We start from the raw sequence: 17723 nt of genomic DNA, 5'->3' as shown, positions 1-17723 counted from the left end.
ATCATACAGACAATATGTAATACTGGGGGCAGCACTTTACCATCCTTTTGAAGGAACTCTATTTCACTTTTTGAATCTGCTGTGGAGTCACAAATTCTGAATATTATTATTATCAGTTCTGAGACTGATTTAGCCAGGGTTCCAGGGTAAATTTGTCTGATCTCATTTTCATGAAAACAGTTTATGTGAAGGTGGTAAATAGGATTGTATTAAAAATAAAAGAAACCCAACATGGACACATTGTAGCTTGAAGTCTCTTAAAATATTTAGCAGTAGTGTGTGTATGTTTCTAAGGATCTGTCATCACCTCCATTTTATCAAACACACCAACCATCCATGAGTGCAATATGGATATTCTAGTCTTTTTCTTTGTCAGCTTCTGACTCCAAAAAAATATTTAATAGACTCATAGAATGGTTTGGGTTGGAAGGGACCTTAAGCACCATCTAGTTCCAACCCTCTACTGTAGACAGGGACACCTTCCACTAGACCAAGATGTTTCAAGCCCCATCCAGCCTGGCCTTGAACACTTCCAGGGATTTGGCAGACACAGCTTCTCTTGACAACTTGTCCCAGGGCCTCACCACACTCACAGGGAAGACCTCCTTCCTAACATCTAATCTAGATCTACCCTCTTTCAGCTTTAAGCCCTTGTTCCTTGTCCTATTGCTACACTCCCTGATAAAGAGTCCTCCTCTGGCTTTGTTGCAGGCTCCCTTCAGCTATTGGAAGGCTGCTCTAAGGTCTCCCTGGAGCTTTCTCTTCTCCAGGCTGAAGAGTCCTAATTCTCTCAGCCTTTCCTCGTAGCAGAGGTGCTCCTGCCCTCTAATCATCTTGGTGGCCTTTTCTGGACTTGCTTCAGCAGGTCCATGTCCTTCCTGTGCTGGGGACTCCAGAGCTGGAGGCAGTACTGCAGGTGGGGGTCTCACCAGAGCAGAGTAGAGGGATAGAATCACCTCCCTTGACCTGCTGGGCCACTCCTCTTTGGATGCAGCCCAGGACAGGGTTGGCTTTCTGGGCTGCAAGTGCACATTACCAGCTCATGTTGAGCTTCTTGTCAACCACTACCCCCAAGTCTCTCCCCAGGGCCACTCTCAACCCACTCTCTGCCCAGCCTGTACTTGTGCTTGGGATTGTCCAGACCCAGGTGCTGGACCTTGCACTTATAAGGTTCCTACAAGCCCACCTCTCAAGCCTCTCCTGGTCCCTCTGAATGGCATTCCTTCCCTCCAGTGTGTCAACTGCACCACACAGCTCCATGACATCAGTGAACTTGCTGAAGGTGCCCTTGATCCTACTGTCCATGTAACCAGAAAAGATGTTTAACAGTGCTGGTCCCAATACCAACCCCTGAGGAAGGTCACTTGTCAACAGTCTCCACTTAGATATTGAGCCGTTCACCACAACTCTGAGTGTGACCATCCAGCCAGTTCTTTATGCACTGAGTGGTCCATCTGTCAAATCTATGTCTGCAGTTTAGAGACAAGGATGTTGTGTGGGACAGTGTCAAATGCTTTGCAGAATTCCAGGTAGATGGCATCAGTCACCCTGCCCTCATCCACCACTGCTGTAGCCCTGTCATAGAAGGTCACCAAATTTGTCAGGTATGATTGACCCTTAGTGAAGCCATGTTGGCTGTCACCAGTCACCTCTTTATTTTCCATGTGCCTTAGCATAGTTTCCAGGAGGATCTGCTCCATGATCTTGCCAAACACTGAGGTGAGATTGACTGGCCTCAAGTTCCCTGGGTCTTCAAATTTTTCATTTTAAAAATGGGGGTTATGTTTCCCCTTTTCCCGGCAGTGGGAGCTTGGCTGGACTGAGATGACTTCTCAAATATTATGGATAGTGACTTAGCCACTTTCTCTGCCAGTTCTCTCAGGACCCTTGGATATATCTCATCAGGTCCCACGGACTTGTGCACCTTCAGGTTCCTTAGATGTTCTCAAACCCGATCTTCTCCTACAGTGGGTGGTTCTTCATTCTCCTAGTCCCTGCCTTTACCTTTTGCAACTCAGGCAGTGTGGCTGAAGCACTTGCTGGTGAAAACTGAGGCAAAAAAGTCATTGAGTACCTCAGCCTTTTACATATTCTGGGTAAGCAGGTCTCCTGTTTCCTTCTGGAATGGGTCCATATTTCTGTAGTCTTCCTTTTATCACCAATGTACCTTTAGAAGGTTTTCTTGTTGCCCTTGATGTCCTTGGCCAGGTTTAATTCTCTCAGGGCTTTGGCTCTCCTAACCTGATCCCTGGATGCCCAATCTCTCTGTCTTCCTCCCAGGCTACTTGTCCCTGTTTCCACCCTCTGTCGGCTTCCTTTTTGTGTTTGAGTTTGTCCAGGAGCTCCTTGTTCATCCATGCTGGTGTCTTCTGGCATTTTTGCCCGACATTCTCTTTATTGGGATGCATCACTCCAGAGCTTGGAAGAGGTGATCCTTGAATAACAGCCAGCTTTCATGAGCCTCTTGGCCCTTCAGAGCTTTATCCCATGGACCTCTATGAAGGAGCTCCCTGAAGAGACCAAAGTATGCTTTCCTGCTTCCCTGAAATCCAGGGTAGTGAGCTTGTTGTGTGCCCTCTTTGCTGCCCTAAGGATCTTGAACCCTACCATTGAGCTTCACATTCCCCACCAGCCCCTCCTTGTTGTCGAGAGCAAGGTCCAGCATAGCACCTCTCCTTGTTGGCTCCTCTGTCACTTGGAGGAGGAAGCTGTCATCAACACATTCCTGGAACCTCCTGGATTGCCTGTGCCCTGTTGTGTTGTCCCTCCAGCAGATGTTGGGGTGGTTGAAGTCTCCCATGAGCACCAGTGCTTGTGAATATGAAGCTACTCCTATCTGTCTGTAGAGGGCCTCATTGGCTCAGTCTTTCTGGTCAGGTGGCCTGTAGCAGACCCTCATTATAAAATCATCTGTCCCTGTCCTCCCTTCAATCCTGACCCATAAGCGCTTGGTCAGCTCCTCATCCATCTTTGGGCAGAGCTCCGTACATTCTAGGTGGTCATTGACATAGAGGGCAACACTGCCTCCTCATCTTCCCTGTCCGTCCTTCCTGATACAGGCTAAAGAGCCTGTATCCTTCCATTCCAGCACTCCAGTCATAGGAGTCATCCCACCATGTTTTCATGATGCCAGTAAGATCATAGGTGTGTGCACGTCTCTCATTCTTCCTGTTTATTCCCCATGCTGCATGTGTTTTCATAGAGGCGTTTAAGTTGGGCCCCTGATGAAGCTGGCTTACTGGCTGGAGTGCCTGGAATTCCTTGATGTTGTCCTTCAGCTGCTCTCCTGCTGACATGAGATCCGTCTCCAGGCTCTGGGCATTTCTTGCTGGCATTAAACTGTTATGAGTGGGATGGCATGTTGTCCCATACCTTATCACTGTTAAACCTGATGTCCCCTTCCCCCATTACATCTAGTTTAAAGTCCTATCAATAAGCCCTGCTAGGTCCTGGCTGACAATCCTCTTCCCCCTTTTAGAGGTGAATTCCACCTTATGCCAGCAAGCCCAGTGCCATGTAGGCCACCCTACTGACAAAGAAACCAAAATTTTGTTGGTGACACCAGCCATGGAGCCATGTATTAATAGACAGGGTCTGTCTGTTTCTTCCAGTGTCTCTGTCTGGAACTGGAAGGATATAGGAGAAAATTACCTATGTTGCACAATCCATCACCAACCATCCCAGGCCCTTGAAGTCTCTTTTGATCACCCTTGGACGATGTGTTGCTACTTTATTGCCACCAATGTGAAGGACCAGTAATGGGTAGTAATCTATGGGCCGAACCAGGCTAGGAACTTTCCTGATGACATCCTTCAACAATCAGAACCTCACACCTGTGTTCCAGAGGAATCTGGGAGGGTGAGGTGGGCAGGAAGGGCTTTCACTTGTTTCCCCAAGGGAGGAGTTGCCTCCATTAACCCCTTTTGATTTACTGCCTTCAGCCTGGCAAGGGGAAGATACATGACCCTCTTGATCTGGTTTATTTTCTGGTGGTTTTTCCTGTCTCAGGGTGGCCAGGGCATGGTTCCACCAGTAAAACTCCTTCTCAGTCTCTGATACTTAAACCTTTTTCTACCTCCTCTCTCAGCTCTATCACCAGGCTGAACAGATCGCCCACCTTATCACACCTCACCCAGCTGTTGTCTCCACTGCTGGCCAATGACAGTGCCAGTCTCTGGCTCCCCCTGCAGCCTGAGACCTCAACGGCTGCATGTTTTTGTCTGTGTTGGTACATCCTTTCTGGCAACTGCAGAGGGCATGAGTCCCCACTGAGTGGTTACCATATCCAGGCTCCTCCTGAGACGGCATTTGACCACCACTTGAGCTCTGGAGCTAGTAGGGGGACTGAGCCCTTCCTGCACGTACTGACGTGCAAACTGCTGCACACCGCCCTGTTTGCCCACCTTGTTCGCAGCACCCTCTGGAGCTGTCTGAATATGCTGAAGTTGTGGCTCCTGCTGTCACCGCTTCTTGTGCCATCCTACTTCCTCAAGTCTACCCAAAGATAAAAAGAACCACCTTATCTGTTGATGCAGAGTTGTTTTTAAGCATGATAAATACCAAATGAATACAATTAATAACAATCTTGTCAAATTTACTTATTAAATGTTTTTGACAAGGGAGAATCGAATGTCTCCTTTATTTGAAGAGCAGCTGTGAAAAACATTAAATGTTCTATTGTTCCAACTTATTAAGTATTTATTTAGGAGATAAATCAAGAGTAAGATGTCAATAAGATCTCAAAATAGTTTTGAGTTGTCTCTAATATTTGTAGAAACAAAAATGCAGCCTGTATTTCCAGTGAGTGGTAGTCATTGCCTTAAAAAAATTAATAGCAAACAGTTTCTGCTGTACAGTATACTGAGATTATGTAAATTATTGTCTAAAAAGACAGTAATTAGAAGAGTGTGTGTGTGTGTGTGTGTAGGGGAGTGTAGGGGACATCACAAGAATAGGAATCTCTGGTTGAAGGCAAGTGAGAGATCTTCATAGGGTGTAGCCAGGTCTTCTGTACTGGTGACTGAGTGTGGTATCTAATCTGAAGAGGGGAAATTGAGTAGTGAAAAGATCTTGGGAATCAGGATGAGACAAAACAGGGCTTCCCAAAATTGTGGATTTAATTGGCATAATATGGAGTTATTGCTGATGGTCAAGAAAAAGGGTAAGATAAATCCATTTCATACCCTGCTCTCTACATACAGAAGTTATAGGACTTTTGCAGAACATACTAGGGAGAGAAAATAAGCATAGTAGTCTATGCAAAGAAGTCATCAGTAATGGCACACCTTTTATATGAATTGAAACTTTGCTAGAAGTATCCATTCTCTTTTTCATTTACAGGTCAGTACATGGCTTAATAATTCTTAATATATATGGTAGAAATTTGAGCTTCAGAATGAAGCTACTTTCTTGTTTAGTGGTATATCTTGAATAAAGCACATGAGGACTTGTATTTCAATTAGCTTTTGATTGTTGTTAGAAGTATTGACCTATGATGACCTAAAACAGAATGACTAATAATAATCTGTCACTGCTTTCTGAAGATCAGTATTCCTCAGTGAATGAATGGGATTGGAGAAATGCTTGCATTGTTTAACAAGAGGAGGCTGGCCCTATTGGTCTAGGCAAGAAGCTCTTATTTTTTTTCCTACCAGTACTCCTTTTTAAGGCAAAAATTATAGCTTAGTTATAAGTGAGACATGTTTAAAAGCTTCTCTGTTTTTCAAAGCTTTTTCTGGGCTAACAGTTATGGGGAGCTGGTTTAATTTGAGGAACAAAAAATGTCATGCGATTAATTGAAGACTTGTAGGTACACAGTTTGTGGTAATTGGGAATGGGGCTGTGGCCAAGCCTTATCCCTAATGGGCTACAACTGTGAAAAGCAGGTGAACAGTATTGAAAGCAATGAGACATGGAGTGCTGAGGTGTACTGACCAATCACAAAAGGGAACAGAAGGCACACAGGTGCATTGCATGAATATGAGGGGTATAAAAGGTTGGGCTTGAAGCTTTTTGAGGTGGTTTGGTGTTGTTTTGCAGTTGATGCTTTTTATAATTGTAGGATGATACTACGTGTATTATGGCCATCTTAACTGTGATGCAACAAAGGATGTTCTCTTAAAAATTTCCCTAGGTGAACTCAAAGTCTGAAATGGGTGCATGTAGGGATAGAAATTCATGTGTTGAAAAAAAAGGGTGAAGGTAAAGCAGGAAATGATGAAAAATACTCTAAGACAATTAGTGGGTTTTAGATAGCAGTGAGTGGGGGAGGTTGGAATGAGTTTGCCTGAAATTTAATAAGAACCCCCAAAGAACAAATTTGAAAATGAACTGTCAGAATGAAAGTTAAGGAGGCTGTGTATGTTTTGATTATATATAGATATATATTTGGTTACTTTAAAATGCGTGGCTAATGCCTATGCACTGAACATTAAGTCTTCATCACTGGACCTTATTAAGAATCTTTTTGATATTTCTTTTTTCTGTAGTCAGTGTGCTTTCATTGACTGCTTTCTAATAGTTGATATTCTAAACCTGCAGGTACAATTTTTATGTAGTCTTTTTTGGTGGTGTGTTTTTTGTTTCATCTTCTCTGGAATGATCCCTTATCTACCTGCAGCAGACTGCTAAAATTCCTAGGAAATGCACTGCAACTATCTGAATTACATCTTGATTTAGAAATTATGTGCTTCCTGCCAATCTCACTTAGACTTTTTATGAACACAGATATATGTACAAATACATATTAAAATTATGTAGGTTATATTTAGTGTGCTTTTATATAAACATGGAACAACATAACTGTTCAGTTTTTCTGAATTATTATTCTAGGATCAAGACAACCTTTAATCCAACAATCTCAACCTCCACCTTATTCATCACCTAGAGATGTTCCCCCAGACATATTGTTAGATTCTCCAGAAAGAAAGCAAAAGAAACAAAAGAAAATGAAGTTAGGCAAGGATGAAAAAGACCAGACTGAAAAAGCTGCAATGTATGATATCATTAGCTCTCCTTCCAAGGACTCCACTAAGCTTACGTTAAGACTGTCTCGTGTAAGATCTTCGGATATGGACCAGCAGGATGATATGCTTTCTGGTTTGGAAAACAGCAGTGTTTCAGAGGGTGATATTCCTTTTAATGTGCAGTACCCAGGACAGACTTCTAAAACACCCGTTACTCCACAGGATGTTAACCGCCCATTAAACGCTGCTCAGTGTTTGCTGCAGCACGAACAGACAGCTTTCCTTCAGGCACAACAAGTGCCTGTTTTGCAACAGAACACTTCAGTTGCTGCAAAACAGCCTCAAACTCCTGTGGTACAGACAGAGCAACAGGTTTCGCAACAAGGAGCTATAACGTCATATGATGAAGTAGAATTGGATGCATTGGCTGAAATTGAGCGGATAGAACGTGAATCAGCTATTGAAAGGGAGCGATTTTCAAAAGAAGTGCAAGATAAAGGTAAAAGGATTGTGTGTGTGTATATACTATATATTATAAAAAATATATATATGCATATAGACCCCATATATAAACTTTTCTGTCATTGTCGCATAGTACAATTCTGTTTACTCAGTGTAGGTGGTTCTATGACATTCATCACCATTCCCCTTAAAGTAATGAATTGTAATCTCTCATATATACATTTTTTAAATATTTAGCATTCTTTATTTAGGATCTTAATGGATGGAAAGGGAAGGTCTTGTGTTTCAACATTCTTTTTAAGCTACCCTTATTTTGAACCATGAGACTGAGTGAAATACAATTGATGTTGTTTATAGTTTCTAAAATCTTATCAGTACCATAATTTAAAATTTGTAATAAGTTTTGGTGGTTAAAGTATTAACTAGTTAAGAAAAGTAACTAATTTAAGAAAATACAGGGAAGCTCTTTTATGCTATTTCTATTCATATCCCAATTTGAACCTTAGGAGAAGGAGATGTTAGACTAAAATCATATCTATTCTTTCAAAGGCACTGTAATGATTGGGTAATATATACTACTATATTGTCTCCAATGTTTGTTCAACTGGATATTCATTGTTATGTAGGCTTTCCAAGTTTTAGAGATCTACCATATATGGATATGGTCTCTAGCACAGAACCAGATAAGCCTGTGAAATGTTTGCTCTTCACTTCAGTAGCTGTACTGGTTGTCTTAACTGATTACATTCAATCTATCAATCTATCATCTTTTATTTTTTCCTTTTATTTTTTTTCCCTACTTTTTCCTTTTTTTTGTTTTTTTTTGTTGTTGTTAGCTGGTTTGAAGGTCTTAGCCTTCAGAAATATCAAAAGTGGATGCAAACCCACATGTAAATCTAGAATATGTGATTTTTAAAGTAGATAGTGACAGGTTAGCATATGTATTTTTCAGAAGCTTCCTCTGCATTCTGTTTAACTACTTCTTAAAAAATTCCTTTATAGTATAATGCTAATTTGTTAGATATGCCAAATAAAAATTTGCAGAGTGGAAAACAGCATAAATTCTGATTCTAGAAGTTCATAGGTAAAAATAGTCTATTTTGGATGTACTTGCATGGAGGCAACTTAATTTACATATGGTTTGGATGGTTAACCATCAGAGAATGAACATGTTTTCTCCCTATTCAAGGAAATTTTTTTTCTGTTTTTAAAGATGCCTGAAGATAGAGAGCGTTTGTTGTGTGTGTGTGTGTGTACATGTTCTTGTTGCAGTTCCTTAGAAGGATTAACTTTTTAGGTATTTCTCATTTGATAACTAAATCAAGTCTTGTTAGAAAACATTGTGAATGTACAAAGAAAATGGGTGCTTACCTTAAAAGAAATCTCTACTACCTTTAATTTTGCCTAAATGAAATGATGATGTTGGTTACTGTGCTTATATTTCTACTAATTTTATCTATGGAGAGTGTTGTTTGTCTTCTACTATTTAAAAAGCTACTTTTATATCTCCATACTTTGAGAAGATTCTCCAGCACATTTTAGCGAAGAAGCATCTCAAAAAATGCACAGCATTTTGATGATGCACAGCAATCTTCAAACAGAGTGAGACTAAAACACTCTTTCTGTTTTGTTCTGGCTTTCAGGAGATATTGAGCATGAGTTGTGAAGTTTGTAAACTGTAATTACATAGACATGGGCAGACTGATGTGTTTCTTTTGGGGAAAGAAGTGATTTTTATAGACTGTGATCTCACCCTTTCACCACTCTTCAGTATCCATCTTACCAATTAAGGATTCCAACCTTATGCTTTCCTTCCACCTACATCCTCTGGCAAGTCTCAGTTCTTCTTGAGTTCCTGCAATTGCTGTGAATCAGGTGCAAGAGTTCTTACCTTATATTGGGACAAATGACCACCATTTATTCACTGGTAGTAAGTTGCCCCTATGCCAGACAGCAGTTCTTTTCACTTTAGCTGCTGAGGTTTCAGCCATGAATTAATAATATTGAGTAAAAGGATGTTTAGCAGTCTTGAGGCAGATTTCCTGAAAAATTCTTACCTTGGAGAAATATGATTCTTATTTTTGGTAACACTTTTGCCATTGCTTGGAAGTTTGTACTATGTCTACAAGTTCATATGCTCAGGGATTGTTCTAGTTATAGTAATTTGGTTTGGTGTGACCGCAGGAAGAAGCTTACTCTATTCTTCCTATGGGAATATGTTAGAAAAATATCCAGTAACTCCTAAATATGCCATTCATTTTTGTCAAGTTACTTACTGTATTTATGAAAGAGCCCTGCATTTGTGCATTTTAGTACATCTACTGTAACTTCAGATCACATTATGTCAAGAAAAGAGCATGCTTGTAGCATGCACTCAGTCTAATTAGAACAGGAATGTATAGTGCTAGCTGATGATGTACATAGCAAGTGTCCCTCTAAAGATCTTACTCTAGGTGCTAGCACATGGTAAAATCTGCATGAAAGCATATGCTTTTGAAAGCATTGCTGCTTTTGTAATTGAGGCATGGAAATACATATTGCAGTCACACTACACTTTCTGTGTAGGCATGTGTTGTTGTCTTCCATAAATTACTTTGAGTAGAATTGTACTCACAAGTTTTGATAGAAGATTAGTGATCTCTTGTGTCATTGTTTTTAGAATTGTAGAACCATAGAATATCCTGAGTTGGCAGGGACCCACAAGGATCATTGAGTCCAAATCCTGGCCCCGCACAAGACACCCCAATGATCCCACCATGTGCCTGAGAGCATTATCCAAGGCCTTCTTGAACTCTATCAGTCTTGGCACCATCACCACTTCCCTGGGGAACCTGTTCCAGTGCCCGACTACCCTCTGTGTGAAGAACCTTTTTTTGATATCCAACCTAAACCTTCCCTGATACACCTCCAGCTGTTCCCTCAGGTTCTGTCACTGGTCACCAGAGAAGAGATCAGTGCCTGTCCCCCCTCTTCCCCTAGTGAGGAAGTTGTAGACAGTGATGAGGTCTGACCTCAGTCTCCTCTTCTCCAGGCTGAACAAGCCAAGTGACCGTAGCTGCTCCTCGTATGGCTGACATGAAATCTCTACAGTACTATGCTTCATCAGAGGTTTTCAGATGCTTCTTTTTTAACAGTAAGACTTTGCATGGATATGACATGTTCTTTCTGAGGTTGGGAACCATTAGTGTGGTGGAACTGTTTATTCCAGAGGAGAGGCAGGGATATTTTTCTGGGAGGCTCTTGCTAAAATTTATACAGCTATTACACTTGCCTAAGGCAATCCTAAGGTTTTGGGGTTTTTTTTAATGTTGAGATGCCTTAAGAATGTTTGGTAGAAGTGGGAAATGGAGATTGCAGTCCTTTGGAAATTATAGTACTTTCTGTAATAAATTCCTGATGCTAGCAAAACTGTTAAAATATTTAGCTCTCGCCAAAGTCTCTGAAAGTAGAGATGCAGTCCCCTTAGGTGAAACTAATACAGCGCTTTTCAAAAGTGCTGACTTATTTGAAATGAAGTGCATTTTTCTGGAACCTTATTGTTATTATGCCTTTGGTTTCTGAAAAAGGAATTCTTAGTGCAAAAATCACTAATGCAAAATCTCTCAGATTTGATCTAATGTCTATCAGATATGCATAAGGAGAGATTTTAGAATATAGACCTTTTGCCTCCATATCTGAGTGCTTTTCAGAACTCTGTTTTTATTTTATCCTTTTGATCTATTTGGATTTTGGATTAAGTGGATTATATGGTCTTTTCATCATTATAGGGGGTGTAAAATTTGAAAATTTGGTTTTGTCCTTATCCTCTGTGTGGAAGGACAAGAATCCACCTCTTCCTGCTTTTTCCATCAAGGAAGTATCTCTGTATTGATTAATCTTGGAAGTAATTTGTCTGTGTCTGTTAATTAAAAGAATGATTGAAGTTTGGAGATCAAGGCTCTGAAAGTTACAGTTAAATGCATCTATTATGTTTAATAACTTCAGAACAAATGAGTCCATGAAACATGATAAGACTCAGGTTTTCAATTCCCATTGCCTCCCCTCTCAGTGGCCTCTATACCCTCATCAGATGCAAGTTGTTAATCAATGCTAGGTTTTCTTTTTTGAAAGGATGTGTAATATCACAGATAGATCCTTCTATTGTTTATCAAGACTCAGATTGAGTTTTTAAAAAGCAATTCAGAAGGATTAATACAGAAAGGGATTATCTTTTTCCACAAGTCGACAAGAAGTAAACCATCTTCTGCCTAGGTATATGAGGATACTGTTGACGAATACCACTACTGCTGATGGCTCAGTGTGCAGCTGCAGTGGGAGATGCAGATTGTGCTCTGGGTGGTGGGAAATGACTGGAACCCCAGCCGTAAACTGGTGCTGACCCTTTACCTAACAAAGGGTATGTGGACCTGCAGAGCCAGCTGGGTGACCAGCCACTCAGGAGCAGATGACTCAGCAGGAAGACCCCAGACTATTGAGGCACAGACTGTGAGGGTACCAAAGTCCAGGGATTCTTTTGTTGGAGTCCCTTCCCAGAGGCTCCAGCTTGAGCTGTTATGATATCACTGCAACATGATTCAATTACTCAAAGGAACCAGGTGTCTGGGACTCTGCTGTGGGAAGCCTGAGGCTGGGCCAATGAGGGAAACTTGTCTGACTTAGTGTGTTGTGGTAAGGAATCAAACAGGGCACCCATTGGTTAACTGGAGTTTCCTGCTATGAAGAGACTTCAGTCCCAGCAGTGACAGTCTCTGGTGGTGTGAGAGTGGCTCCTGAATGGTCAGACAGTAATTATCTTAACAATACCTTTCTAAAGAAATTAGAAATAATGAAGCTTCATGCATACTTTCTTCTAATCACTGTCAATAGTCACATTTTTGTTTATAGTAAAGCAATTCAAAACTAGTCTGTCACTTTCAGTCTAAACCTTTCCCAGAACATTACATTAAGTTCTTCTTGTTAATTAAGATGTAGATCTATTACTTAATTAATTACCTTAGGTTCAAGGTTTCTACCTCAAGATCTTTCATGCTTTTCTAAAACTCCCAAATACTGTGAATCAAAAATATTTAAGATACTGATGTTAAAAGGAGCTCTGAGTCTTCTAGAAAGAGGAAAAGGGAAGATAATATTGAAAATTAATTGAAAAAACAGAAAGCAACCCATCTCTTTTTCAGAGACTTATTCAAATCGTTTTAGTTTTTTTATTTGGATTTGCTAAATTTTAATTTGAGCTCTTCCATACATGGCAGTGTGTGTTCATTGTTAGATTTTAGGCTACTTCAAAGACCCTTTATACGATGTAGCTATCTTAACAGATTAAGGAGTTATACTTTTACTTGTGAAAGGCACTGTGTTCTGGTATTTGCAAGAAAAATCATGAAATCATTCCTCACTTACTGTTTAATTGTGAGACTAATATATATTTTTTAAACTTAAAAGGATTAGAAGCATTTTTTAAATGAGACAAACTTATTCATCTCTTTGGCATTTTTCCCCCTATATATTTTACCTTTGAGGATCCATTTTACCTACTTTGGGATCTTACTGTAGATTCTTTGAATTAGGGAGAAGTGAAGCTGTAATAATTTTATTTCCAATAATTGGATCACTTGGGGGGCATTTGGATGCCTGCTGTGGGCCCTTCTTTTTTTAGTTCATTCCAAGCCCATAGCAGCAGACACACCCATCCCAAGAGTGTGAATCTACCGGAGCAAAACTCAAATCTACATTATAGGTAAGTAAACTTTTTCTCTTACCTTTAAAGTTCTTATTCAGCTCCTTTCCCTTTCTCCCCATTACCCATCTCCTCCAAAAAGTCCCACAAAAAAAGAGAAAAACACTATCAAGAATTAACTTTGTTTACATTTAGTTTTATGTACCAAGTGAATGAAATGACAGAATGTGTAATTATAACCAGTATATTACCATTAATTTTCAAAAATATGTTATAGGGAGGTTATTTACTTTAACATAGAGATATGAGTGTAGTCATTTGTATAGTCATCTTGCTAAAGATTACATTTAATACCAGAACATGAAATGAGACAGTGTAAAATACAAATTATTTCTCTGTGTAGTAGGATGGTGTGACAATTGGATACCATGTATTTTTTGTATACAAACTTTCATTAGGTCTGCATTTTATAGTGTTATGTAATAGATGAAACTGGCACCCAATGTAGCTTTCCCAATAAAAAGCAGATTTGCAAAATCCAGTTCCTATAGATGAAAGACTTTTTTTGTTTTATGTTCAGATGTGTTTTAAGAAAAGTAAAGGGAAGCAGTTTCTCTTTTATCTAGAGAAATTGCAATAAAGTATTGCAGTGATTCCAACTATCTAGGGAAAGTTGCTTTTTTATATATTTTTTGAGAATGTAATACTGAAAAGCATGTTTTTTTGAAAAGAGAAGGTGTATTTTAATGGTGTTTACTTTCCTTTGGTGCTCTTGTGTAACATGAAAGCGAATTCCCATTTATCCAGGTTGTGCTTTAAGTAGGGTAGTGCAAAAACCTGCTCTTGTAAGGAGGTGTAGAAAATAACTAAAAGTCAGCTTAGTAAGAAGTGTATTTTATTTTTATTTATAGCATGAACTAAGAAAATAATTAAGCAAAATATACATGTAGCATATGCCCTTGATTGTACCTGTTAAATGGATGGGAGGATTTATAATATTACTTACCCAGTAATGACTTTTTGTTGTTCTGGGACAGTCACTTCTCTATAATGGATTTAAATTTTGATAAGCTTTGTTAATTTCACATACTGTTCTTTATTAACAGTTTAACCCCAGCATTTTTGTAGTTCACAGTCACTAAGTTCACCCTAACATCAACCTAAGATGATGACACAGGCTTTTTTCATTATCATCCTATATAAATGTTACTGGATCTAGTTAATTGAAAATACTTTTGAATGCAAGGTATGATGCCAGAATAAAATCAACATCTGGAAGGGAGATTAAAAGTGTTCACCAATAAATTTTAAACTAATTTCCTTTTTTCAAAAGTTTGTTGTTCCTACAAATGAATTTGAAACTGATTGAAAATGTTAATCTGTATGTGATACATGAAATAATTAGTCTTTATTAAGTCTACTGTTAGTGTGTTGCCTTTTTCTTGTAAAGTTAGGTGCTGCATTATGTATTTCAAAAGTATTCACACTTCAGGTTTTTCTCAGATTATTTTAACAATTGAGTTTACAAAACTATAATTCTTCACAAAACAATCCAATGGATAAAACCCCAAATTTGTTTCAGAAAAATCTCTCTCACTGATAAATTGATATAATAATGTTTATAAAAAAACAGGAAGGTTAAATTACAGCCTCCAGTCTTTAAACAAGTGGAGATGCTTGATTATAATTTGCTGTAGTTCAATTCTTGTTATTATCTAGTGTAATATTTCTTTTGTATTAATATTGGTGACAGGGAATAATGATTTACCAAACATTCTTAAGCAGAAAAATTCATAAGATCATATTTTATCCTCCAGTTATGCTGATTGCATTATTGTCATACTCAAGAAAACAAACACAACTTTACTAAAATGAAGATTATGAATTGTGCTACACCCTAAGGCATGTCAGAGATTCCTGTAGTACTTTCAGAGGTTTTGTTTTTGGTTTGGTTTGAAGTTGTTTTATTTCCTGAATGAGTTTGGACACTCCTCTTGATGGACTTTGTTTTTTGCATAGTGACCAGAAGTTTGATAAAGTCCCTTGACAGATTGCTAAAAATTATCAGCAGTTTCTGTTCAGATTCTTGGAAATCCCTTCCTCTGAACTGCAGCAGCTAGAAGCCGTTTGGTCTCTACTTTGGAGCCTTTGTAATTATGTTTGTTCTATAAAGCTTCCTATACCAGGTTCATGACTTTACTTTCTTAGTTTCTTCTGTAAGGGAGCAAGCAGTGAGACTAAAATTTTTGACTTATGTTTGCTGAGTCTCTCCTTCGAAGGGGAGTGTGTTAGTCTGAAAACAAACTAGTGGGAGACTCTAAGTCAGAACTATAATAGGAAAATTAAAATAAAGTCAGAAAACACTGGCTTAAATTGTCAGAGTCAAGATACAACCTGACACCCTTTTGGTCCAGGTGGTGGTAGCAGTCAGATTAAATGGTGGCTGCAGTCCTGTTGAAGTGATAGATGTGGTTCTGTTGAAGCAGTGATCCTGTAGAAGGGTCTGGTCTTCCTCTGAAGGCCCAGTGGTGGTTCTGTAGCTCTTATGTTCTGGGAATCCAGTAGGTAAGGCGGCCTGTGATGTTCCAAAACCTCAGATTATGTCCAGGTAGGAATCCTTGGTTCCTTCCCCTGGGTGGTGCTTCTCACAATGGGATGATGTAATTTTGAGTCATGCGGTGAGACTTGATGGCTCATTAGCAGAAGATATCCCCTGGAGGGAGTTATCAGGGATGAGTCATGGAAGATATAAGAACACTGCCCCACCTGCTTTTAACAGCTTATGAAAATGGTGATAATATACATACTTTTGGTTACATCTTACATTGTAACCTAAGACATTATCCACCCCAATCATTACCCTCTTTAAACTCAACTTATATATCTATACACAATAAAACTTTACACACAGCTCTCGCTTAATATTAGGTCCCCTTGTGATACACAGCAGGTTTCCCCATCTTTCTGTATTACCCACCAAGTGTAACCAGGTCCTTGAACAAAAACAATCCCGTGGATGGGTTTGCCTTTGCCTGAGGTGAGACTAATCTAAATAGTCATTTTTAAAATACTTCTTATATGTACCACAGGGACTTTATTTCCATCCACTGTGTGCAATGGTTCAGACTGAGCAGGACCAGCTGGATTGATGGAGCCTCGTTTGTTGACTATCCAGGTGGCTCTTGCTAAATTCACTTCCCAATTTTTGAAGGTCCCCCTGCCAAGTGCCTTTAGGGTGGTTTTTAGTAGTCCGTTGCACCATTCAACTTTCCCAGCAGCTGGTGCGTGATAAGGGATATGATATATCCATTCAATACTTTGTTCTCTGGCCCAGGTGTTTACAAGGTTGTTCTTGAAATCGGTCTCATTGTCCAACTTGATTCTCTCAGGGGTGCCATGTCTCTACCAGGCTTATTTTTCCAGACCCAAGATGGTGTTCTGGGCAGTAGTGTGAGGCACAGGGTGGGTCTCCAACCATCCTGTGGTGGCTTCCACTATGGTCAGCACATAGCACTTGCATTGGCATGTCTGGGGAAGGGTGATGTAGTCAATTTGCCATGCTTCTCCATACCTACACTTTGACTATTGCCCACCGTACCACAGAGGCTTCTCCCGCTTGGCCTGTTTGACTGCAGCACATGTGTCACAGCTGTGGATGACCTGTGAGATACTGTCAATAGTTAAGTCCACCCATCAGTCACGAGCCCATGGGTATGTTGCATCTCTCCCCTGATGACCAGAGGCATTGTGGGCCCAATGAGCTAGAAATAATTCTCTCTTGTGCTACCAGTCCAGATGCACCTGTGATATCTTCATCTTGGCAGCTTGATCCACTTGCTCATTGTTACAATGCTCTTCATTAGTTTGACTCTTGGGTAAGTGTGCATCTATGTGTCGAACCTTCACAGTCGATCTCTCTACCCAGGCGGCGATGTCCTGCCAAATCTCAGCAGCCCAGATGGATTTCCCGCTGCGTTGCCTGTTGGCCTTTCTCCAATGATCCAGCCATCCCCACAGAGCATTAGCTACCATCCACGAGTCGGTGTAGAGATAGAGCCTCAGCCACTTCTCATTCAGTGATATCCAAAGCCAGCTGGATGGTTTTAAGCTCTGCAACCTGACTCGATCCACCTTGTCCCTCAGTAGCTTGTGCAACTTGTCATGTGGGGCTCCATACTGCAGCCTTCCATTTCCAGTTTGTCCCTACAATTCGGCAAGAACCATCAGTGAAGAGGGCATATCATCTCACTCTCCGGTAGCTCATTATATGGTGGGGCTTCCTTGGCACGTGTCACTTGTTCCTCCTCTTCAGAAGATAATTCAAAAGTCTCACCTTTGGGCCAGTTTGTTATCATTTCCAGAATCACAAGGCGATTAAGATGTCCTATCCAGGCTTGCCACATGATCAGTGCAATCCACTTGCTTTATGTGGTGTTGGTGGCAGGAACCTTTCCTTTGAACATCTGACCCAGCACTGGTAGTCGGGGTGCCAGAAGCAGCTGCGCTTTGGTGACAATTACTTTTGAGGCAACTCAAACCCCTTCATAAGCTGCAAGAATCTCTTTCTGGGTTGGGGTATAGCTGGCCTCAGATCCTTTGTATCACCAACTCCAGAACCTAGG

The 17723-nt window shown here is 40.2% G+C and overlaps 1 protein-coding gene across 4 annotated transcripts in view; it reads left to right on the top strand.

The window, feature by feature from the left end:
- LOC141726828 (nipped-B-like protein) overlaps positions 1 to 17723 on the top strand; it is a 175785-nt gene that overhangs the window by 68006 nt on the left and 90056 nt on the right. For 3 of the 4 annotated variants that reach the window (XM_074531922.1, XM_074531925.1, XM_074531923.1), the window contains exon 9: positions 6832 to 7464. The exons of the other annotated variant lie outside the window; for it this stretch is intronic. In XM_074531922.1, the coding sequence (XP_074388023.1) occupies positions 6832 to 7464 (633 nt within the window). The remainder of the gene's footprint in view (positions 1 to 6831; positions 7465 to 17723) is intronic. 4 annotated transcript variants of the gene reach the window in all.

Source organism: Zonotrichia albicollis, chromosome W (genome assembly GCF_047830755.1).
Source record: "Zonotrichia albicollis isolate bZonAlb1 chromosome W, bZonAlb1.hap1, whole genome shotgun sequence".
NCBI classification, from domain to species: Eukaryota; Metazoa; Chordata; class Aves; order Passeriformes; family Passerellidae; genus Zonotrichia; species Zonotrichia albicollis.
This window is presented reverse-complemented; position numbering and strand designations above follow the sequence as displayed.